The sequence below is a fragment of the Xenopus laevis genome, chromosome 2S (assembly GCF_017654675.1).
Source record: "Xenopus laevis strain J_2021 chromosome 2S, Xenopus_laevis_v10.1, whole genome shotgun sequence".
Classification (NCBI taxonomy): Eukaryota; Metazoa; Chordata; class Amphibia; order Anura; family Pipidae; genus Xenopus; species Xenopus laevis.
The window spans coordinates 3,827,024-3,853,173 of NC_054374.1; the positions used below are offsets into that span (position 1 = coordinate 3,827,024).

Sequence of the window (26,150 nt, forward strand, 5' to 3'; positions counted from 1 at the left end):
GTTGTTACATAATTATCCGCTCTTGGTGTAACAGAGTCAAGTGGCAGTTGTGAAAGCAACACCTGGCCATGGACTTATGACCGGGAAACAGTTAACTTTCTCCTAAGTTTACCTATTATTAGTTTGATTATGACACTTCCACAAGGTTCCTCCTTCCTGGCTGCTTGTTCAGTTGTGTAGAAGAAAAAAATGATCTACACCCACAATTACCTGCAGGAGTTGCTGCTCTTATATAGAGCCATAGAACGGAGAAGTCTTTCCTGACTGACTAGGGCAGACCTTGGCTGAAAAAATGGTTTCCATCGGGAAATGGATCTTGGCAAACAGGAATTATTTCATCATCTTTCTGGTCCCTCTCTTTCTCCTGCCTCTGCCCCTGGTAGTACCCACCAAGGTGAGTAGAAGGGACTACTGAAAGCCATGTGTGGGCTGAGAGTAACTGGCACAGTGTGACGCTCAGCTAATACTTTATTTACATTCCCACAGCTCAGGGTATGTTACCTGCTTTTGGATAGGAATAACTACATTTAGACATAGTAATTCCCTATTTTCAGAATATGTCCTTCCCTCGGAGCACCCAGCATATTCTAAGGCATGCTAGATAAAGGGAATGCTCCAAGATGCAGAGAAGTCAACAAGAAAGTCAACTGTAAACACCATGGGGCAAATTCACTAAGATTCGTAGTTGCGCCAGGCGTAACTTCGCCTCACTTCGCCACACTTCATCAGGCGTAGTTTCGCCAGCGCTTCGCATATTCACTAAAATCCGAAGTTGCGCTCAGGGGTAGCGTAAGGTTTCAAAGTTGCGCTAGCGTTGATTCGCTAAGTAACGCAAAGTTACGCTAGCGAAGGCTAATTTGCATACGGCGCGAAATTCAAATTTCAATGGAGGAATACGTATCAGCACTACAAATGCCTAGAAAACCTTCAAATCATCAAATAAAAATGTTATTTTGCCCTACACATGTGCCCACTGTCTAGGTAAGTTGCCATGAGTCAGGAAATGTAGGGGGGAAGGAGGGGAGCCCCAAAAAATTTTTCGATCTTTTTCAGCCTATCACCCATAATTTAGAAAACACGCCACCGTTTTTTTTTTACTTTTTTTGAAACAATCCCTATCTACTCTATTGCGCTTCGCCAGGTCTGAGGTGGCGAAGCAAGTCTAGCGTAAAAGGTAGCGTTCAGTACACTGCGCGCTAGTGAATTTGCGTAGTTACGTCGCTAGGGAAACTTCGCCAGGCGTAAGGGTGCGAAGTAACACTAGCGAAACTACGCCAGCGTTCGTTAGTGAATTTGCGCAGTAACGAAAATGACAAACACTAGCGAAGTAATGCTAGCGTTCGGCGCTTAGTGAATTTGCCCCCATAAGTCTTGGATATTCATCTTAGAGCTCTCTAGATATTGTTTAATTACAGCTCCCAGCAACCCCTGATGGCCATAGGATGTATAGAGCTAAAACACCACTAGTTGGAAGTTTCTGGTAAGATGAGTTCATTGGCATTTTAAAGGGTGAAAACAGTCTTTTTTCCATGGAGAAAATGCAGTAAGAATGCCAACAGTATTATATGGCTCTCAGTATGTAAGAAATAGATATTTTGGGTTTGCCATTTACTTATGTTATTTGTATGTGTCTTGGAGCCATATTCATATTTATGTTTTAACCACTATGTATGGAGCAGTTGAGTACAGAGTCAGTTATTCTCACAGTGCAAGTCGCACACTTGCCCAAATTATACATATCAAAGGGTTTTTGGGGATGGAAGTGGGGCTGGATGTTTGCCACTGGAGCATCAAAAAACACATGCTGTATACATACACTATATACTGACGAGTACAGAGCAGCCTTATGTTACTATATTCTCATATAAGATATCAAAGGGTAAAGAAGACACACAAAACTACTAGTAGCAGCTACTTGTTGTGGCTACAAAATGCCCAAAAAATTACCCTGCCATAGACATTGATGAAAACTGCCTTTGCGAAAACACACGTAGTGCAGATTTATCAAGGGTGGAAGTGAAAATTTGAAGTTTTGATTTCAAATCGTCACATTTTTTTTTATGGTCAAAACTGTCAAATTCGACGAGGGAATTGTTTAAATTCGATTTGAGTTTTTTTAAAAAATTCGAATTAGATTTTCGAAATGTATCATGCACTGGCCCTTTAAGAACGCGAATTCGAATATTCGCCACCTTAAACCTGCCGAATTGTTGTTTTAGCCTATGGAGGACGTCCTGGGAACAATTTGGAGTTGTTCCTGAAAATCGAGTTTTGTTCGTAGAAAAAACTTGAATCTAATTCGAATTAATTGTACTTACCTGAGTACAAAAAAATTCAACTTTTTTTTAATAAATTGCAGTTGGTCGAATTTCGAGTTCATGGGAGTTTAAAATAACTCCCATGAACTCAAAATTAGACCCTTGATAAATCTGCCCCGTAGTGTCTTAGCAAGGCCAATTATCACTATTGCCTATTTTGTAGCAGTGAAAAGTAGCTGCTACTGTCTGTGTGCCTTCACCCTTAGGTTAACATTTAGGGGCTGATTCACTAAGGGTCGAATATCGAGGGTTAATTAACCCTCGATATTCGACTGGGAATTGAAATCCTTCGACTTCGAATATCGAAGTCGAAGGATTTAGCACAAATAGTGTGATCGTACGATCGAAGGATTATTCCTTCGATCGAACGATTAAATCCTTCGGATCGAACAATTCGAAAGGATTTAAATCCAACGATCGTAGGAATATCCTTCGATCAAAAAAAGTTAGCCAAGCCTATGGGGACCTTCCCCATAGGCTAACATTGACTTCGGTAGCTTTTAGGTGGCGAACTAGGGGGTCGAAGTATTTTTTAAAGAGACAGTACTTCAACTATCGAATGGTCGAATAGTCGACCGATTTTTAGTTTGAATCCTTCGATTCGAAGTCGTAGTCGTAGTCGAAGGTCGAAGTAGCCCATTCGATGGTCGAAGTAGCCCAAAAAAAACTTCGAAATTCAAAGTTTTTTAACTTCGAATCCTTCACTCGAACTTAGTGAATCGGCCCCTATGTATATAATGAAATGTCCTATCCTTTGCAACATTTTAATTGGTCTTCAAATTCCCTCAAATTCACTTCGAACCCTTGATAAATCTGCCCCTTAGTGTTAAGATATGGGGCGGATATGAGGGTCCTCTGTAGGGACACTTATTTGTGGTTGCCAAACACATGTCAACAGGCACAGGAGAACTAACTGGCATTTGATGGAACACAATGACCTAATGTATCAATCTGGCTAGTAATGGTCTGGCTAGTAATGGTCTGGCTAGTAATGGTCTGACTAGTAATGGTCTGGCTAGTATGTGCAGTAACAAATAACATCTGCCTGCATAGAGCTTCTCTTTATCAGGATATGCAGCCATGTACAATCCTCAACATGAACAGCCCATGTACAATAATAATCAGTGAATGTCTTATCTCTTTTTATTATGCCTGGTCCGTAGTGTAGCAACATACAGATATATTGGAAATATGATTCTGTTATTATGTACAGAGAGATTGCTCATAAGCTCTTATGCTTTATAAGGTAGTCCTATACCTTTACTTTATCTGCTTCTTCACGGCAGACATTTTTATCAGTTGAATGAACAAACTCTACAAATAGAGTCCCAGGTCAATTGCGTTCTGTGATACTTTACAACAGGGGTCCCCAACCATTCTTACCCCTGAGCCACATTCAAAGGTAAACAGAGTTTGGGAGCAACACAAGCATGAAAATGTTCCTGAGGGTGGCATATAAGACTGTGATTGGGTATTTGATAGCCCCTGTCTGGACTGGCAGCCTATAGGAAGCTCTGATTGGCAAAACACCTGTTTTTTAATCAACCAATAGTTGCTTTTAAGTCTGGAATTACAAAAACAAGCATTTGGACCTCTGGGAGCAACATCCAAGGGGTTGGTGAGGAATATGTTGCTACTGGTTGGGGATCACTGCTTTAGAATATAAGTATCCATAAGGCTACTGAAAGATGAGGTTCATTCTCAACCTGTGAATAAACACGTCAATAATCAGCCTATCTCCTGGCCTCTGCTCCCTCCAATGTCTGCACTAAAAAGCTCTGCATCAGCCTTGGTGCAGAAGACACACCGTGGGATTGAGTATATGAATACTTGAGTGTTAGAAGAACAGACCAATAGATCAGCTGATTCTTCATCTGCGTTTATAGGCGGCACCCCTATAATGTGTAATAATGTTTTATTTTCATGAGAAAAACTTGTATTTCAACAACCAGGGCTGGAGCTAGGGGTAGACAGAATAGGCACATGCCTAGGATGCAGTGGAATGGGTTGTTTGGCACATAACTGTTCTGCTTGCCTACCCCTAGCTTAGGCCTTTGTGTAATTCTGGTTAATGGACTGGGAGTCTCGACGGTGACAAACTGTGGGGAGAATGGGTGTGATGAGCCCCAACTTGCCTTTTGGCCCTTTCTGTCCTCTGATAAATACTCCAATCTGGGGTTCTTTCTAGGTGAGCATTGTGTTGCCATCTTTATTGAGTCTTCCAGGACTAGCACATGGGCAGTAGAGTAACACTGGACATTTAACTGCACAAGTGCCAATCCTGGACCCCAGGACCAGATACACCAATCAAAATAGAAATGTTAGCCCAAGGACTTAGTTTAGCAATTGTATTCACTAACAAACGGCACCTCCAGCCAATAGCACTTTCTTTTTTTTTTAACAGATGATCACTTTAAAGGGATACTGACATGGCAAAAAACGGTTTTTTTTTCAAAGTAAATCAGTTAATAGTGCTGTTCCAGCAGAATTCTGCACTGAAATCCATTTCTCAAATGAGCAAACTGATTTTTTTATATTCAATTTTGAAATCTGACATGGGGCTAGACATTTTGTCAGTTTCCCAGCTGCCCCTGGTCATGTGACTTGTGCCTGCACTTTAGGAGAGAAAAGCTTTCTGGCAGGCTGCTGTTTTTCCTTCTCAATGGAACTGAATGTGTCTCAGTGGGACCTGGATTTTACTATTGAGTGTTGTTCTTAGATCTACCAGGCAGCTGTTATCTTGTGTTAGGGAGTTGTTATCTGGTTACCTTCCCATTGTTCTGTTGTTAGGCTGCTGGGGGGCAAAGGGGAGGGGGTGATATCACTCCAACTTGCAGTACAGCAGTAAAGAGTGATTGAAGTTTATCAGAGCACAAGTCACATCACCAGGGGCAGCTGGGAAATTGACAATATGTCTAGCCCCATGTCAGATTTCAAAATTGAATATAAAAAAATCTGTTTGCTCTTTTGAGAAATGGATTTCAGTGCAGAATTCTGCTGGAGCAGCACTATTAACTGATTCATTTTGAAAAATTTTTTTTTTCCCGTGACAGTATCCCTTTAAGTGCAGGGAGAACAAGAATGCTGCCCCCTTGAATCCCCTCCAAGTACAACTGAGATAACACAGTGTGAGCAGCAGGGGGCAGGAGCAGCCCTATATACACCCCCAATGCTTTTCTATCAACACACTGGTGACTGATGCAAAAAAAAGCTAAATGATTATCTGAAGTGATTACTGCATAACCCTCTGCAGGGTTATATTCTTCTCTTATATCAAATAGAAAATAAATCTGTTTCATCTGAAGCACAACAATGATTAGCGCGGCTATTTTCTTATCTTCCATCATATTAGTATCCTAGGGAGCCAGCTTTAGCTCTATAACCCCAATAGCAATATATCTCTAAATGATACCCATTTATTACACTTACTCTCCAATCTGAGGGATATTTTTATAGGAATATATGAAAGTTCACTTGGATCTGGGATCCCTGCAATCTATTTTCAAGGCTATAGATAGAGAGGGGGGGTCACACTATAAAGTGAAGAATAAACCGACTAATTTCTCTGCGGCTTCAGTTTATTTTGCTTTCATACACAACGTGTTTTGGGGTCTACCCATTTCTTTGGCAATGCAGGAAAGATGGGGACCCTTTTAAAAGATGGTAACGAATAAATCATGGATGTCCAACATGAGCATTATTATGGGTAGTTTGGAAGGTCTGGTTAATGATAAATGGTGCTTTACTAATGACATCTAATAAATGCGTTAATGGTGCAGTTCCAGTAATCAGTTCCACCCAGATGCAAATGAGATAATATTGGGTGTAGTTCAAGTTGTGCACCTACTAATGGATCATGTTATGGGGCACATGGCACAGCATTTTTCAGTAGAAATAAAGGTGTAAGATTGTACACTGATACTGAACACAAGGTAGTATAATCCAGTTATTATGATCCAGTATATTTCTTTATATTGTCACATAGTGCTGTGTTCACCTGTGTGTTTGTGGGCATTAGTGCGGCCTTCAGTTATTATCTCTAGCGATGATTACATTGAGCCCCTTCTCTCGCTATTTCTGCCAAATCACAGCGACCTTTGCATTTTGCACACCTATTTGTACAGTGAGTGATTATTCAAATCAGAGATTATCATTTAATATTAACCAATGTTCAGCTGCACAGATCTTCCAGCTCTGGGGGCAAATGATTAACCCTGGATCAGCAGCAGTAGCTAAATTGTTTATTTTTGCATTAGGGCAGTTCTTGTATCCCAGGGTCACAGACTCCCATAAATATGATTCCTTGTAATAGATTGAGCGTCTTGGCCTGAGTGCAGGTTCACAGATTGGAGCAGGTATTGACTGCTATTTTTTTTTTAACCCGACCCTTTGTGGTTTAAACTAGATATCAGTCTTTTATAAGTCTCAGCAGCCGTATCACCAGGGTTGCCAGGTCTAAATTTTAAAAAACCAGCCAAAGTGAACTACAAAACCAGCCCAAAACTAGCCAAGATACACTTCAAAAGTAGAAAAATAGCACAATATGGAAATAAAAAAAATTCTAAATAAATATATGTGAAAATACACCTTTTTCAAATTTGCACTGTTAAATGTGACAGATTCACCCGTCATCAGGAGGGTAACTACAGAGGGGGGGCCCAGGAGGTATAGGGACCCCATAAGGCCCTAATACACATACAATTTTAATAAATATTGGTAAAACAGTTCAACCTCTAGACATTTTGGTGGCCAACAGATTTTTGCCCCGAAATTGAGGAAAGTCACCGGAAAATGCGAGAATGGGACGGTAGACTGGGGTACAGAGCACAAAATCTGGTAACTCCCGACTTCAATACAAGTCAGTTCCATTGCATGCTGGGTATTGTAGTCTTACATTAAACTTGGCAGTTGGCAAATTGAGAAATAAAAACAACATTACCCGACATGCATTGGGAGACACAAACTCGGCACATTAGGGCAAGTACAAATCAGCCAAAAGCCCAAAAAGTAGCCCAAATCTGTGCCTTGGCTAGTTTGTACTTTCGAAACCTGCCTGGGCTTTAAATTAGTAGCACAATTTGACTAGAAACCCCCCATCCTGGCAACTCTGCGTATCACAGAGCCATGGGGTGGGGTTATCATTGGATTGGGGCACATAGGGTCCACCTCTCGATGTCCACCACCTTTCCCCAGTATGAACACATGTAGTGTCAGGTCCTACCTACTGACTTTCTTCTTCTAAACCTTGATCAAGACAGCAGACCTGGGCTAGTGGGGCCCATGGGGCCAGGGCCCTCCTGATTTTTTCCTGGCGGCCCAGTCCAACCCTGGTGGGGTGTATTGTATGCCATCTGATTCCCAAAATCCCTTATCCAGTGCCATATTTACACACAGTTAGCAGCGCTTACTCAGTCTCAGTACTTGTTATTGGCAGATAAACAATAAATCTGTCCTAAACCCATTATCATTATGTCGTGGTCAAGGACATGTTTGTTTATGTCATGTAACATGGGCAATAATTAAAAATTGCTAAAAGTCTGCTGTCCATGTTCTTGCACACTTTGTAGCCGGGCTGATTTTAATTTGAAAAAAGTTTGAATATCAAAATTTATCATGTACTGTCTCTTTAAAAATTTGACTTCAACTATTCACCATCTAAAATCTGCCAATTGCTGTTTTAGCCAATGGGGAACCTCCTAGAACCTATTTGGAGTCATATTTTTTTTTAAATACTTTGAATCGAATTTGATCCGTATTCGATTCGAACAATCAAATTCACTCAAAGGTAAAAAAAAAAAACATTTTTTTAAAATTAATTTTGGTTGGTCTTTTTTTATTCGAATTTCGAGTTGATTGAAATTCGACCCTTGATAAATCTGCCCCTTATAAATGCTGCACAGTCATTGTAAACATGTAGGTTAACAAAATAATTGATGTAATGTGATTTATTTTCTCCTCTTTAGTGATTTCTGAGATATTTGCATATTTATACTGCTAATAATAGATTTTTGGCTCAGCAACTAGAGGGTTAACTGAATCCAGGAAGTGCAGAGAAAGTGCCTAGACAATTAGGGTCGCTGACACTCTCACCTTCAAAAAAATGCTGTCAAGCCAAAAGCCTGGTATTACCAGTCTAAAATTGCTTATAAGTCAGAAAACTTGGAAAAGTAATGTAAACTGTAAAAGTACTCCGAGGAGTACTCTGATTAAGTTTAGACCAACTTGTTTGGGGGGGTATAGATGCCCTTTAGGGTCAGGGCACACAGGCAGTTTCGGGGAGATTAGTCGCCTGGTGACAATTCTCCTCTTCTTCGGGGCGACTAATCTCCCCAAACTGCCTCCCCTGCCTTCCCGCCGGCTAAAATGTAAATCGCTGGGCGGGATGGCGATTTGTTTTCCAAAGTCGCCCGAAGTTTCCTCGTGAGGCAACTTCGGGCGACTTTGGAAAACGCATCGCTGGCCAGTCTGTTAGTGAAACAATAACTGCTTAGGCAAGTCATGAACCCAAGATGAACCAAAGAGCAACACAAGTGAAAAGAAATCCTATATATTTGCACCTTTACAGAGAACACTATATTATTAGGATTAATAAAAGTAACTCCCATGCAGGAAAGCTTGGCTTGAATTCATTGAACACATAATTTATCCAAAACTAACCGTGCCCAAGCTGGTCCTGATAGTCAACTTTATTTATAGACCTGGACCCAACCTGCCCTGATGTCACTAAGGAGACAAGGCCGTACCATCATGGGCAGGGTGGGTGGAAGGAAAAGCCCAAACACACCTGTGTCACCTGTGAAGCATAAGTGGATTTCAGCCGAAACCAGACTGATCTGCACATTTCTATTAAGCATCAGATATTCAGTTTAGCCCTGATGAAGCAGAACCTGCAGTCGGGGGAACAGGATTGCCTGGACTTCGGGGTCTACAGAATAAATATTCCCCCCAAGCCTCTTTCCTACATGAAAATTACTAGATTGTGAGCTTTTTGGGACAGGGACCCAACTATATACTAAATCACCTAGACCGATAAACACAGATTTATCTATTTTTCGCTGTGTAACTTATGATAACTATTCCCATGTTTGTGTTTTTACCTTGTAAAGCCCTGATGCAATTGTGTTGATATAAAAATAAATGCATACATACAGGAATACATCAGAAATACTGTTTCTAGAAAGAAAATAGTACAGTGTAAGTTTTCTGCTAAAAGACACTTGGGTGGCAGTAGAATGAAATAACATGATGATGTCATAAAAAGAAGCCCCCCGGCACATAGTATAGATGGCCAATCCCTTGGAGAACTGTATCTATCCCATGGAACCTCTGATGGACAGCCATTAGTTCCCTATAATATCCCAGGGGCCACTTGGAAACAATTGTATTTAGTATTTACATTGCTTTCTGAAATCTGTTCATTTTGTTCTGTTCTAGTACTATGGCTCATATGTGAAAAAGAATGAACAAGCTCTATATGTTTTGGCAACAATTCCCACGATATATTAACAAATTGATGGAATAATAAACAGTGAGAGTCATTGTTGAGTTACAGTTAAATGTACATAGGCCGTCATACCCACAGTGCCAGCTGGAAAGCAAGATTCCCTGTAGTGGGCAGCCAAGATCTTCACAATACACCTGAGTGCTCATTTGCTAATGTAAGGCACAATGATCGTGCCACAAATGTTGGCTGTTTTTCCTCTTTTGTATGACCTGCTGCTTATACAGACAGGCACTGTGTTTGCACTCTGTTTAAGAAGAGCAAGGAGTGAGCAGCAAGTGCAACTTGAATTGGTACGGTACATTATGGGCACAAAAATATAACCCTGCATTTCAGATACTTAATATGCTTCAATAGTAAAAGTTTCTTTATTTTATTTTAGTCCTACAACATATCTAGCATCAGCAGAATATTGATTTTCATCATGGCCCTGTAGCAGAATGAGGTGGGTCTGATTAGCCTCGGATGGCTGGACAGTTCCACGGGGTCTGTAAGTGAGACAGACATAAAGGGAGGTCTGTGAACTCAACATACAGAAGTCTATGTGCCGGCACACATGCACAGTTGCCTATTTAGAGCTCTGTCATTTTGCTTACATTGTGTTATTACTGAACTGTTATTGCTGCTCAAACCCCCTATTTGCTGTTTTGATTTGTTTTTTCTTTATATACTGGAACCCTGATTGCATTTGTTTTCTTTGTTTCCCAACCCCATGCCAACAGGAGGCAAGCTGTGGCTTTGTGATCATTGTGATGGCTTTATTCTGGTGCACAGAAGCTCTTCCTCTGGCCGTCACTGCACTCTTTCCAGTCTTGCTTTTTCCAATGATGGGCATCATGGATTCCACAGCAGTAAGATATCTGTATCTGTTTATTAGAAGTTGTTTCTTGAGCTATTGTACCAATGCTTAATTAATGCTTCATTTTTACTTCAATTGAAAGCAACGAGGATTGTTCATTAGCTGCTACTAGTTTTATCCATCCAAGATGTTGGGTAACGCATTGGTGCTGCCCATTCCCTGACATGGGGAAAGTAGCAGCAATCAAAATGCATATTCCTTGGACACATTCCCATGTCTTAAGCAGCTTTCTCTACATTTGAAAATAATTGAGAATTTTACTCACAGGTTTTTCATCATAAATTTGTTATGAGCTATACTGGTTACTTTTGTGGAAGGTTCACCGAGCTACCTTGCACTGATGTTGCACCCGTAGTGGAGTTTACCCTGGCATGGCTGTGGTGACTGTAATACACTAAAGCTTTAGGACCAGTGTCACAACTGCTGGCAGACAAGACAGAAAACGTATCTGGTGTCTTGTTTACCAACTTCGTTTGGGGGATCCAGGCAAACCAGTAGAGTTGCAGCCAAGTGCATTAAAGCACCACAAGAAACATATTTAAAACAAGAAAATGGATTAAGGCAGGCAGCCTAATATACATCATATCCAACACGCAAGAGGTCAGGGCATGTGGAAAGACCTTATATTTATATTTGGCCTTAAATACTTACATATCCCCTCATTAACCACTGACCTTTAGACCCAAACCTTCTAGCTATCTCTTCCTGGACGAACCAAGGCTACCTCAAACTAAACTTAACTAAAACAGAGTTCAAGGTCTTTCCCCCAAACCTGCTCCTTCTTGTCCTTTTACCATTACTTTTGGTGGTATATCTTGATTCGGCACACTGCCTGAGATTATCTTTGACCAGTCCTGTCCTGCTCTACATCCTATTTTCAGCCTTTTCTTCCTTCATCGTGTTATTGCAAAATATACTGTATACCTTCTTTTCACTATTACTGCTAAAACACTTATCCATGCCCTTATCCTATCCCACTTGAATGTTGAAACCTCTTACTAACAGGTCTCCCAGACCCCCCACCTCACTCCTCTGCAATCATTCTTAAGGTGGAAATACACTGTAAGATTTGTACTACTAGGATACAGTTCTACTTATCCTAGTAGTGCTTTATAAATAAAGTTATATGTTCATACATATAATACATATAATGATGTGATGGCACAAAGGCACTGAGGTGTGAATCCACTAGGGATGCAACGAATCCTGGATCAGGATTAGGTCAGGATTCGGCCCTTTTCAGCAGGATTTTGCCGAATCCTTCTGCCCGGCCGAACCGAATCGGAATCCTAGTATGACTCTGTGACTACAAACACGTTCACAGGAAATTGATGGTTAAAATGTATGACGAAAATATTGGGCATCTCCCTGTGGATGTCCAGACTAATTCATAGAAAATCAATGCTCATATCAGTCTTTTGAAATTACAGGTGTGTAGCCAGTATCTGAAAGACACAAACATGCTGTTCATTGGTGGGTTACTGGTGGCGATATCGGTTGAAAAATGGAATTTGCATAAACGCATTGCCCTAAGAGTGCTGCTTATTGTTGGAGTCAAACCTGCCCTGTAAGTCTATTACAACCTGTTGTAAACTTATCTAGTATAACTTATCTAGTATAGGTAAATCTACAAACAACTGGACTTGCTGAGTAATCAATGAAGACGTTTCACTACTCATCCGAGCAGCTTCTTCAGTTTAATTTACCGGTGTGGGAAATTCCCGGCATATAAACTCTTCTACTAATCCAATCACAATGGCGGCCTTTACAGAACACATTAACTCAGTGGACAATAACATCAAGTTCACAAGGGAAGATTTCCACAAGAACAAACTTGCCTTTTTGGACTGTTTGATGTGCATCCAAGAGGGGGGTAACTTGAAGACGGAAGTATACAGGAAACCCACTCATACGGATCAATATCTGTTGTTTGATTCCCACCACCACAGGGCGGAAGTTGTGGCAACTGATACAGAGTCCAAAGACAAAGAGCAAAAACATCTTAGAGGAGCTTTAAAAGCATGTGGCTCCCCAGACTGGACCTTTGTCAAAACAGAAGCACCCAAGCCCAACAGGAACACCAATAGAAATATCCACCCGGAGACACATAGTAGGCGAAACATAGTCATCCCATATGTAGCTGGAGTTTCAGAGAAACTCAAGAGGATTTTCAACAATCACCACGTCCCTGTGTTTTTCAAACCTAGCAACACACTGAGACAAAAACTGGTCTATACATTGGGGAGATAAAACAACTGCTCACTAAGCGAATGGCTTTCTACACCTAAAAGACACTCCTTTGAAGATAGCAAGGTCCAAATCTTGGATAAAGAAGACGGCTGGTTTGAACGAGGCGTGAAAGAGGCGATTCATGTCAAGGTGGAGAAACCATCTCTGAACAGAGGCGGGGGCCTTCAACACCACCTGTCTGCTACATACAATGCTGTTCTAACATCTGTACCCCGGCGGATTCAGAACACTTCACACATCCATTCATGCAACTCTCACAAGTAACACCTGTATCTAGGAGTCACACGACACATTGGATAATCCTTATTTGCAAAATTCGGAGTGCTCGACCCTTCACAATAACCCTATGCAGGGTGTCAGGTGCTTGCTCTGGTTGACCCTTTCCTGCCCACAGGGTCCAGCATACAATGTAGAAAGCAATCCAGCAGCACACTGATTTTTGATGCAATAAGTGATATTATTTATTCAGCCCATATACATACAAGAAAAGGGCAACGTTTCGGACCCCACTGGGTCCTTTGTCAAGCCTAGTGATCAAATACAAACACAGTGTTTTATAGAGTGCATATTGGGAGTGGCCTGTGTCTCCTCCCCATCAATTGACATCAAAATGAATCAGGTGAAACTTAAATACTTGTAAGTGTCCATTTAAAAAGAGTCTTTTTGTATATGTCCATACATCTGTGCATTCAAAATATAACAGTACTGTGGGATGGTCTAGTGTTACCTGAGACGCTTAGTGACTGCTGTTGCACATGGTACTCAGTTCTCCCTGAGATTCATATGCAGGTGTAGTAGTCTGCACTCAGTAAAATTTCCAGACCAATTAGTAACCTTGTGAAAAGAAGAAAAGGAGCATATTAAAAAGAGCATATTAAAAACAAAACTATTAGAAAATGGAACACAATAGTTACAACATTGTATGTATCCTACAACTTACTTAAGACACTCTAACGCCAACTCAAATTTCAGGTCATAGAGACCGTTGATGTGCCAAGAAGAGGTGGAAACAGATTACTTCAATTAAAATACAGAGAAATGTACTGGATACATAAATTAGATACACTATGGCCACGAGGCTTGAATAGAGATTATACCCCTGGAATGTTTATGTTTAAGTAAGTTGTAGGATACATACAATGTTGTAACTATTGTGTTCCATTTTCTAATAGTTTTGTTTTTAATATGCTCTTTTTAATATGCTCCTTTTCTTCTTTTCACAAGGTTACTAATTGGTCTGGAAATTTTACTGAGTGCAGACTACTACACCTGCATATGAATCTCAGGGAGAACTGAGTACCATGTGCAACAGCAGTCACTAAGCGTCTCAGGTAACACTAGACCATCCCACAGTACTGTTATATTTTGAATGCACAGATGTATGGACATATACAAAAAGACTCTTTTTAAATGGACACTTACAAGTATTTAAATTTCACCTGATTCATTTTGATGTCAATTGATGGGGAGGAGACACAGGCCACTCCCAATATACACTCTATAAAACACTGTGTTTGTATTTGATCACTAGGCTTGACAAAGGACCCAGTGGGGTCCGAAACGTTGCCCTTTTCTTGTATGTATATGGGCTGAATAAATAATATCACTTATTGCATCAAAAATCAGTGTGCTGCTGGATTGCTTTCTACATTGGATAATCCTATCACAACTACACAGAATCTACACCTCTGTGAATTTCTTCAGATGTCACCTCTTTGAAGAGTTACAATGGGCCATTGTGATTGGATCAGTAGAAGAGTTTATATGACGAGAATTTCCCACACCAGTCAGTTGTACTGAAGAAGCTGCTCGGATGAGTAGTGAAACGTCTTCATTGATTACTCAGCAAGTCCAGTTGTTTTTAGATTTAGCTATACTAGATATACTATGACCTGGATGAATGAAAATCTTCATAGTCGTCTGTTGTAAACGTGTGTTTTTAGACAACTTTATGTGGTGAATGTGGTATTCCTTGTGGCTTGTGAAGAGGTGGACACAGAACTTTTAGAAGCTAAACACCATTCTCCCCCTCTTCAATATTATCTATGACCTGTGGCAGATATATGTTCTGAAAGAAAAAACACAAGAGAAGTTCTGAATCTTTTGTAAATGTTGACTAAACTAACCTTTATGCTCAGTTCAGAATAGACCAATGTCCCCTCCACACATTTCATATATGAAGTCAAGAAGATTATAAAGGTGTTAGTGTATGGCCCATATATCTTAAGTAGGAAAGAGAAGAGGGGATTAATAGGTTACAGCATTAGCACCTGTGACCATGCCCAAATGGGAACCTGTGGAGTTTCCAGTTCTGTATGGAATTGGGGAATGGCATTAATTCACGATGCACACAGGACTCTCAGTATAGGACAACATCCAACAGGCCCTTGTAGTACTCCACTTAACAACACTGGCAACTAGACAAAGAATTTGTAACGTTCACAGCGGGAAACCGCTGCAACGGGAGTTAAATTCACACTTGGTAGTGCGTGTGGTGGAAGCCCAGGGAAAAAGCCACAAATACTTGAAGCAGGCATGGTGAAATATACAGGATTTAATGGAACTGAAGCAAAACAGGAACAGGTCAAAAATAAAGTCTTTACCAGGCAGGCAATGAAAAGCTGGAACAAAAACACAGGAACAAGATTCAGGAACTTGGAATATCCAGGAACAGATTCATGAACAAAACCAAACACATTCAATGACTCAGCCCTGAGCAAGGCTCAGGGCGTGATTTATAAAGGGCAATTGATTAGGGAATAGGAGACACATGAGGGTAAACGAGGTGGGTGGAAAATATACTGGAACAGGCAGATAAACAGAAACAAAACAGAAGAGCCCCCAGTGGCTCACGAGGTAAATGCACCAAACTGAAAGTCCAGCAACCCCAGTCCCAAGAGTTCAAGTCCCAGATGGTCCTTACAGAATTGTAGATACGCTTTCTGTGTTTCAGTCAGTTCTCTAACCATAAACAAATAATACGTCAAAATTGAGACATTCTAACACTGTTTCTATAATTCAGCAACCATTCAAGGACTTACAGGGCTTCTGTGTCCACTATGCACAGCAGATACAAAATCTAATGATTAGAGTTGAAATATCTATAAAACGGTCACGGATATAAAACATTATTTTTTCTGAGGTTGCTGGCCATTTAAAATTACTCTTTATTGTTACCTTTTGGTATTTTTAACCAAACTTTCAACAAGATGGGAATTTACAACAGTGAGGAAGAAAAAAAGGAAACTATGTTGTGATTGGTAGGGGGAGACCAAACGTTTGTGATTGCACAGTTGTTCTATGACACTCATCCTTGACTATTTACATTACAGCCTGCTTCTTGGATTCATGGTAGTCACAGCCTTCCTTTCCATGTGGATCAGTAACACAGCCACGACAGCCATGATGATACCGATTGCACAGGCTGTAATGGAGCAGCTTCATTCCTCGGAGGGGAAAGTGGATGAATGTGTAGAAGGCAACAGTAACACACAAAAGAATGTGAATGGAATGGAAAATGACATGTATGAATCAGTAATGCCAAGTGGAAAAATGGCCCTGGCAATTGACAACACTTATGCTACTGAAAATGAGGGCTTTGAGATTCAAGAAAAAAGTACGAAAGATCCTGAGCCTTCCAAGCAAGAGAAACAAAGTGAGTTTTAAACAGATATAAAATATAGGCAGGAGCACTAAAGTGACTTTGACATTGGCCAGAATATACATCGACACATAGGATGAGGCAAAAAAATCCAACAAATTAAATTCCATGTTTTTTTTCTAAACTGTCACTGGAATAATATTTTGTATCAATAACCGTAGACTTTAATTCATCATTTCAGCTATATGGAAAAAATCCTAATAAGGATAAACACAGCTTGTATTTTTTTTTTTCGATACATGTACTTTTGGACTTCAGTTTTTCTAATAATATGATATAAACCTTAACAAGACACAACAACTACGTATGTCCTGTTTCTGGTCCTTACTTCTTCTTTAATTAACTCTTTTTCAGGTATTGGCCCTATAGTGATAGAACCTGAGGATGAAAAACAAACTGAAGAGAAGCAGAAAGAGAAGCACCTGAAGATCTGCAAGGGAATGTCCCTTTGTGTCTGTTATTCTGCCAGTATTGGTGGAATTGCAACACTGACTGGCACCACCCCAAACCTTGTAATGAAAGGACAAATGGACGAGTAGGTACTTGGAACTGTCAGACAAAGTCAGATGCCAGACAGGTGGATCCCTTTAAGTCATGGCTTTAAAGTCATCTAACAGTGTTAGATACAGTAAGGGGCTTAGAACATTCATCCATTACTGGAAGGCAACAACTTCCTCATAAATGTAGAACTTCATTGATGCTGAAAGTTATTAGTTAAAATGGGAGAATCAACTGGGCATCTTGAGTTTATTATGAGACTTCTCACATAGAGCTCTGCAAGAGACATTGCAGTTCAGTTCAGGCTTTACTTAAGTTAAAGGGGAAAGAGGAGAGGCCCTGTTTGGTTTATACATTAGAACGGGAGACACCAAACTTTTTTAACCGTGAGCCACATTAAAATGTAAAAAGAGTTGGGGAGCAACACAAGCTTGAAAAATGTTCCTGGGGTACCAAATAAGGGCTGTTTGGTAGCCTCTTGTCAGGGAGCCGGGAGCTCCCTCCAGGGAGGTAGTCAGGATCAAGGAGGAAGCCCTCTTGAGGGTGCAAGGTCGCGGTATCCAAAGGGTTAAGCAAGATACAAGGTCAAAGTCCAGGCAAGAGTTCAATGGCAAGCAGATCAGGATCAGATAACAAGAGTCCAGGCAGGGGGTCAAAACCAAGGCAGGAGCAGGAATCAGGATACAGGAAACAGGAATCAGGAATACAGGAACCCAGGTTCAGGGTAGCAAAACCTATTCTTGGGCGCCCTTCTGGTGTCCTGGGCGCCCTTTTATAGTTGAGTTTGGCGCCATAGTGACGTGACTGGCGTCCTTACGCCGGCGTGCTTGCGCACGCGTGTTTGCGCACGCGTGTTTACGCATGTGTCGGCGTTGTGACGCTGGCGTCCCAGCGTCCACGTGGGCTGACTGGGCGCCGCCATTTTGGATTCTTCGCCGCCGGGAGCAGACGCGTCCCTTCATGCTCCCGGCGGCCTTGACACCTCTATATAGACTTCTAGCCAATAGGAGGCTCTGTTTGGCACTAAACCTGGTTTTTATGCAACCAAATCTTATAATCAGCTTGAGGCTTCCAGGAGCAACATCCAAGGGGTGGCAGAGTAACATTTTGCTCATGAGCCACTGGTTGGGGTTCACTGCATTAGAAGGTTAAACTCACCTTCTGTATATGATATACAGGAATGGGCACCATCACTATTTGAAATGACTCCAGTATCTATCTTACAAAAAACCTTAAAGGCTCTTTGTCGAAAGTGTAGTAGATATGGCACCTCAATAGATACTGTCATGTGCCCATTGCATGGCTCGGATGTAGGCTTGAAATCTAAGATAAAAGTAATAAAGCCAACTGAAACGTAGGAATATGTAGATAGGAGTAGATTGATCTTCTTGGCACAAATAAAGGCAGAGAAGACATGCACGCGGATCTGTTGTTCATGCTTTAGGTCAATCCTGATCTTCCAGAAAAGAAGAGTGATAGTTCATGCAGGTACATTATATTCTAATGTTAAATACAGGCTTAAGAAACAGCTGGATGCGGCTATTGGGATTTATGGTTAATCTAGAAAAGAATTTGCAAGTTTGGCTCCCTATTTAAATGGCCCGTTCTTATCATTTTTATTGTTATGGTGTCTCATGCATATCTCTATATGCTGCTAGCGTTTCTTTGATATTCACATCAGGTATTTTGGTTTATATCCTACAACTCAATTTATTCTCATTATTCTTTCTTGCAGACTTTTTCCAGAGAACAATAATATCATCAATTTTGCCTCCTGGTTTGGATTTGCATTCCCCACGATGCTTGTGCTACTTGCATTGTCCTGGCTATGGCTCCAGTTCATTTATTTGGGCGTCAAGTAAGTTCAAGGGTGGAATTCTTTGCTTTACATTTCTGACCCAACTTGACTAGAAATCAATATGACTCAGTGCTGATAATATTTAACATGTTACCAATATTTTAATTCTGTTGCACAATGTGTTATTTTTTATTCCAGTTGCACACAAATAGCAGGTGATTAAATGTGTTGGATTAACACTGTCACACATTCATTTATTAAAGCAAATACCCATTATGGACATTGGGAATAAGGCCAAACATGGCTCACCACAAGTCATACTGCAGGGATTCCTTTTGTCCATGACATTTTGATGTAAATTATTGTTTCTTTTTTTGCTTTCACTGAAATAGCTGGATTCCTAAAGACGTTTAATAATCAAAAACATATTAGGGTTTGTTTCCGTCTGGTGGGGCAGCATGCGGAGTACAACAGCAGGTGGAATATGCCAAGTTTTTTGAAGTTTCAGGATGAAGAGGTGGGATGAAGGAGGTGCATAGTTGTACCCATTGAGGCTTATTCGGATGTGGACCTTAGGGAGCTCCAGCAACCACAGGGTGCAATGGAGTCCTGTACTTATGATCTTCCATATGATAAGGACAGAGCTCCTTTAGGGTAAGGGCACACCTGGCGATTCGGGGAGATTTAGTCGCCTGGCGACTAATCGCCTCGACTAATCTCCCCAAACGGCTTCCCCCTGTCTTGCGGCAGCTATAATGAAAAGTCGCCTGCGGCATGGCACATGCGGCGATTTGTATTCCGAAGTCACCCGAAGTTGCCTCAGGAGGAAACTTCGGGCGACATCGGAATACGAAGCACCGCCCCAAAGAAGAGGCGATAAGTCTCTTAGACTAAAGCTCCCCGAATTGCCAGGTGTACCCTTACCCTTACACCTTGCTCCCCCCTAATTGAACATCATCAGCCAGGGCCGGCCTTAGGCCTATTGGACCAATTGGGCCCAATAGGACCCCGCACCTCTGGGGGCCCCGCACCACAGGGCAGCACAGATAATATTTCCCTCAGCACATGATGCTGCCTGGCCTGCCCCCAACTTTGTCCAGCCCATCCCCAAATCCATAGGTCCAGCCCACCCCCAACTCTGATAAGCCAGCCTATCCCCCCAACTCCATAGGTCTTAGCCTGCCCCCAACTCTCATAGGCCCAGCTTTCCTCCAACCTTGATAGGCCCTGCCTGCCCCCAATCCAACCAAGCCTGCTCCCAAGCTGAATCGCCCCAGCCTGCCCCAAACTAATTGGCCCAGTCCACTCTCCTATTTCCTCCCTCTCTCTCTTACCCTGTGTGCCCCTATTATGTGCCCCTATTTCATCCCTCTCACTCTCTTACCTTGTCTGCCCCTTTCCTTTCTATTTTGTGCCTGTATGCCCTTATTTTCCTAAATACTTGGTGTGTCAGTAGTCAGCAACACTTTGTCTAGGGGCCCAGCCAACATGGTCCCAATTGGGCCCCACATTTGATAGGATCAGCCCTGTCATCAGCCTACCCATTATGAATAAAGCAATGGCTAACATAGGCAGTGCTCTATTGATGCAGAAAATGCAGATTTTTGTGCTCCATTGTAGGGTACAATGAACTGCTCCTACAGGCACAGCAAGGCAGGGTGGAAAGTATGAAAAACTGCACCCTGTTCCACCAGGAATACATTACCCTACTATGTGTGTGACAGCTACCATTCTATAAGCAATTTATTTAATAGAAACATTATTAGTTGTTTATGATCTTGATTAGGTGTATTATATAGTTATCTGGAGAAGATGGCACCGCCCGTTCTCATCGTATAATTGCTGATAATAAATGAGAATGTTTAAAGTAAATGTGATTTTGCCTTTTTCTTAAGTTTTAAAAAGAACTTTGGGTGCGGTGGAAACGCAGAACAAAAGGAAAAGGAGAAAAGAGCTTTTAGAGTCATCTCTGGGGAACACAAAAAGCTGGGATCCATGACATTTGCCGAGATATCCGTGCTGGTGCTATTTATTCTTCTGGTGCTGCTGTGGTTTACAAGGGAGCCCGGATTCATGCCAGGATGGGCAACCATCAGCTTTAACAAGGGTGGCAAAGAGTAAGTCTGTTGATCGTTCTCACTACCAATCATAACATTGTTTCAGAATAGATTGGAATGTATCAAAGACAAATGAGAAGAAATATAATAACTCTTCTTTCTTGCTTGCTTATCCTACCAGAATGGTCACAGATGCAACGGTTGCCATATTTGTGTCCCTCATGATGTTCTTCTTCCCATCGGAGTTACCGTCTTTCAAGTACCAAGATACCGATAAGCCAGGTAATTCTTAAGGATTAATCAGAAGTCTATTACCCCATCTCTTTTATCTTCCTCTTTGGAAAATGTTACATAATTAGTTACATAGTTAAGTTGGCTTGAAAAAAGACCAAAGTGTATGAAGATCAACCCCTTCAAACAGACCCAAGTGCACATATTTAATCCAGACCTATCTATAAACTCACATAACTACAAGAACTAACTGTAGATCTTTAGCCTTGGATATTATGTGTGTTCAAGAAATCATCCAAGCTCCTCTTTAAAGACAGTAATAAAATCTGCATTCACATCATCATCCAGCAGGGCATTCCACAACCTCACTGGGAAGAACCACTTACCCTTTTCAAAGCATTGTTCATCCAGAGGGATGTCTCTGGTCTTTTCTATGGGAAAAAAAGACCCCACTATATGTCTATAACGTCCTCTAATGTATATGTAAGGAGCAATCATTTTGCCTTGCAAGTGCTTTTTCCAATCTTTCCTCAATTTTTAAAGGGATCCTGTCATCAGAAAACATGTTTTTTTCAAAACACATCAGTTAATAGTGCTGCTCCAGCAGAATTCTGCACTGAAATCAATTTCTCAAAAGAGCAAACTGATTTTTTTATATTCAATTTTGTAATCTGACATGGGGCTAGACATATTGTCAATTTCCCAGCTGCCCTTGGTCATGTGACTTGTGCCTGCACTTTACGATGGAACTGCTTTCTGGCAGGCTGCTGTTTTTCCTTCTCAGTGTAACTGAATGTGTCTCAGTGGGACCTGGATTTTACTATTGAGTGTTGTTCTTAGATCTACCAGGCAGCTGTTATCTTGTGTTAGGGAGCTGCTATCTGGTTGCCTTCCCATTGTTCTTTTGTTTGGCTGCTGGGGGGGGCAAGGGAGGGGGTGATATCAGTCCAACTTGCAGTACAGCAGTAAAGAGTGATTGAAGTTTATCAGAGCACAAGTCACAGACTTGTGACCAAAAAAAACTTTGACTTAACTTTGGCTGGTCCTTTTGAATTCGAATTTCGATGTTTTTTCAATTCGAAATTCTAATTATGTAGAGAGTGATATTCTGAGACAATTTGCATTGGTTTTATTTTTTTTATTATTTGTGGTTTTTGAGTTATTTAGCTTTTTATTCAGCAGCTCTCCAATTTCAGCAATCCAGTTGCTAGAGTGCAAATTCCCCTAGCAACCATGTATTGAAATGATTAAGAGACTGGACTATGAATAGGAGAGCAGTGAATAGAAAGAGGAGTAATAAAAAGTAGCAATAGCAATACATGTGTAGCCTACAGAGCATTTATTTTTTTAAATGGGGTCAGTACTCTCATTTGAAAGCTGGAACGAATTGGAGGAACAAGGCAAAAATATTAAAAAAAAAACTATAAAAAATAATAAAAGTTGCTTAGAATTCGCCATTCTAGAACATACAAATAGTTAATTTAAAGGTGAACTACCCCTTTAAGGGAACCGACAATACACTACCATTTTCTGCATAAATTTATACAGTATTATTTCTACCAGACTGCACAATCTTGCATTTATCAACACTAAACACCATTTACTAGTAAAGTGGCAGCATCCTGCGTGGAATCTATAGTTTTGCACAATATAGTACTATCAGCAAAAACAGAAACTCTACTTTCAAAGTCAATGCCCACTTCCAGGTCATCAATAAACAAGTTAAAAAGTCAATGTAAGACCCCTGTGGTATATTACTAACAACACTGGTCCAAATAGAAACTACTTAAAGGACCAGTAACATCTTTTTTTTGTAATTCGTTAGTATACAACGGAAAAAAAAACACAAAGAGAACTTCAACTTTGAAATAAGTTGAAAAGTCTTTATTAGGAAATAACTTCCCGAAACTCTGATTGCGCTGCTCTTCAAAAAAGGCGACATGGTGACAATCCATCGTGTGACACTCGATTTCTCCTCCCTGGGTATCTCCTATAAGGATGACAGGGAGGAGAAAGCGATTGCCGCACGATGGATTGCTGGATCGCCTTTTCTGAAGAGGAGCGCAAGCGGAGTTTCGGTAAATTATTTCTTAATAAAGAATTTGTGATTAAGGGGCACATTTACTATGGGTTGAATATCGAGGGTTAATTAAACCTCGATATTCGACCATCGAAGTTAAATCCTTCAACTTCAAACATCAAAGTCGAAGGATTTACTGCAATTCGTTCGATGGAACGATCGAAGGAAAAATCGTTTGATCGAACAATTAAATCCTTCGAATGGAACGTTTCGAAGGATTTTAATTCATCCATCGAACGATTTTCCTTCGATCACAAATTGCTAGGAAAGCCTATGGGGACCTTCCCCATAGGCTAACATTGGTGCTCGGTAGGTTTTAGGTGGCGAAATAGGCGGTTGAAGTTTCTTTTAAAGAGAACTATCGAATGGTCGAATAGTCGAACGATTTTTAGTTCGAATCGTTCGATTTGAAGTCGAAGTTGTAGTGGAAGGTCGAAGTAGCCACTTCGATGGTCAAAGTAGCCAAAAAAAACTCCTAATCCTTCACTCGAGCTAAGTAAATGTGCCCCTTAAAGAATAAGTGAACCTTTAAAATAAGTGAATGTGAAATTGATGAGGGGGCTATTCTAAGCACTTTTGTCATTTACAATCATTATTTATTTTCTTTTTATTCCAAGATATTAAGGGATACATGTACTGTTAATATGAATGGATTTTGTTACAACAGCGCCACCTGCTGGTCAGTTTCCCACCAGTCTGACCAGCAAGTAGTCAAGGAAGTTGTCAGGAGAAAGAAAGAGGCTGATGTTCTTCTGTTTAGGAATAAAATAAGAAACTTTTACCAAATCTTTCCTAAGCAGAAGAACATCAGCCTCTTTCTTTCTCCTGACAACTTCCTTGACTACTTGCTGGTCAGACTGGTGGGAAACTGACCAGCAGGTGGCGCTGTTGTAACAAAATCCATTCATATTAACAGTACATGTATCTTTTAAAATCTTGGAATAAAAAGAAAATAAATAATACATTTAAATTGAAAAAGTTCTTAGAATTACGCTCTCATCAATTTTACATTCACTTATTTTAAAGGTTTACTTATTCTTTAAAGATTAATTTGTCTTTGTGTTTTGTTTTTTTTTTAAAAAATTGATGTTACTGGTCCTTTAATTTACCACCACTCTCTGTAATGTATACTTCAGTCAGTTTTACATCCAAGTACAATTACTAGGTTCCAGGTCAGTATTACTTAATTTAATCAGTAGCCTTCCATGTGGTTCTGTATGAAATGCTTTAGCAAAGTTTAACTAGATCACATCCCCTGCCATCCCAGAGTCTTTGCATGTGATCTGCTTACACTTCACTAACCCTATTGCAGCACTGGCCACAACTATCAATGTGCAAAATGAGACATTGAAGTATCACTACTGTAACACTGATGAGAAATCATCATGTACCTGGATTAATGTACAATTCTTGACATCCATGAGTTCTATGTTGGGCATCATGTTAAACAAGAATCCCTGCAAATATAAATATTGTGCGTTGATGACTATGTCTGTAAAAAAGTCACACCCAGGTAAATGATAGCATGCAATATCTCTCTGTGTGTGTATTTCTATACTGTGACTCATCTCAGGAGAATAAGAAACGGGTTTTTTTTATGGAAATGACTTGTCAGTACAGCAAACTAATTATAGAAATGAAACTAAATTGTATTAAGGTAATAAATTAAAATCTCATTTATAAGTGAGAAGTACAGGTATGGAACCTTTTATCCAGCATGCTCGGAATCTGGTGTTTTCCGGATAATGAATATTTCCGTAATTTGGATCTTCATATCTTAAGTCTATTAGAAAGTCATATAAACATGAAATAAACCCAATAGGCTGGTTTTGCCTCCAATAAGGATTAATTATATCTTAGTTGGGATCAAAAAAATCATTAAACCCTCTTGTTTAATTATTTTCATTAAGATATTTATTGCAGTTTATTTATTAATATCGCCTAGCAAATCGTTGTTTGTTAAATATAGCAATGCACATTTGCTCATTAATCAATATATTGAAGTAATATTTGCAATAGAACAGAATGCTGACAATGATTTTATGAATGTAGCTCTGGGGCAACATCACAAAAAGTAGACCCCGCATTAGTAAAGTGGGGGCAATCCTGCTTTATTACATCAACCGTCTTCACCATAACCACATGTATCCAACATTACACAGGAACATACATTCAAACATGCTTACACAGGATTTGTCCAGAGGATTGATACTTGGATGGCTGAGTTGGGTATTCACACTTGTCTTCAGTCACCTGGAATCCCTGTTCTCCACCTGTATCACTAATCTGGAACTCCCTGCGGTGCCCCTTTACTATTCCAACCAGACTTTTTCTACTGGCAGACCACTGGCCTGAAGCCCATCAAACCCTACTACTGGCCTAAACCCTTTCCTCTTGGGTCCCTATCCTACGGAAAATCCATTGGGGCACTATCCCTACTACCCTCCTTATTGAGGCATTAGGCGGCCCATGCTCACTATCCTAGCTGTTGCTTTGGTGCAATATTGTTGAAGAGAGCTGAACAAGAAGTAGGTTTAAATAGAAGCAGACACTGAAATAAATGAGCTTAGAATTCAGAGCTTATTAAAACAAATATCTCTATAAAACTCAAGTTTCATTTCTCTGCCTTGCCCGTTGTGTAGGCTCTATTGGGACCACCTAAATATTGGCCATAAGAAGAATCTGTGGTCCTTTCTGTTCACACCTATAGAATATATTTATCCATTGAAATAGTCGCAAGAACAAGATTCGTCAGCAGATGTAATGAGCCCCTGAAAATGACACGTGCTCCTTAAATAACATGGTGGGACATTACTTATTCATTAAAAGTACATGACTAGGGCGCTAATAAAAAAGTGATCATTATCTTTAACCTGGAAATTGTGAACAGATAAACT

General features: G+C 40.5%; 1 protein-coding gene across 1 annotated transcript in view; it reads left to right on the forward strand.

Moving 5' to 3' along the window:
- The first annotated feature begins 240 nt into the window (after positions 1–240).
- Positions 241–26,150, forward strand: part of slc13a2.S (solute carrier family 13 member 2 S homeolog) — a 38,031-nt gene continuing 12,121 nt past the window's right edge. Inside the window, 8 exon segments of the mRNA NM_001085817.1 lie at positions 241–394; positions 10,542–10,670; positions 12,109–12,245; positions 16,261–16,583; positions 16,944–17,124; positions 18,823–18,945; positions 20,781–21,002; positions 21,124–21,224. Of these exon segments, the coding sequence (NP_001079286.1) occupies positions 293–394; positions 10,542–10,670; positions 12,109–12,245; positions 16,261–16,583; positions 16,944–17,124; positions 18,823–18,945; positions 20,781–21,002; positions 21,124–21,224 (1,318 nt within the window). The 5' untranslated portion in view covers positions 241–292.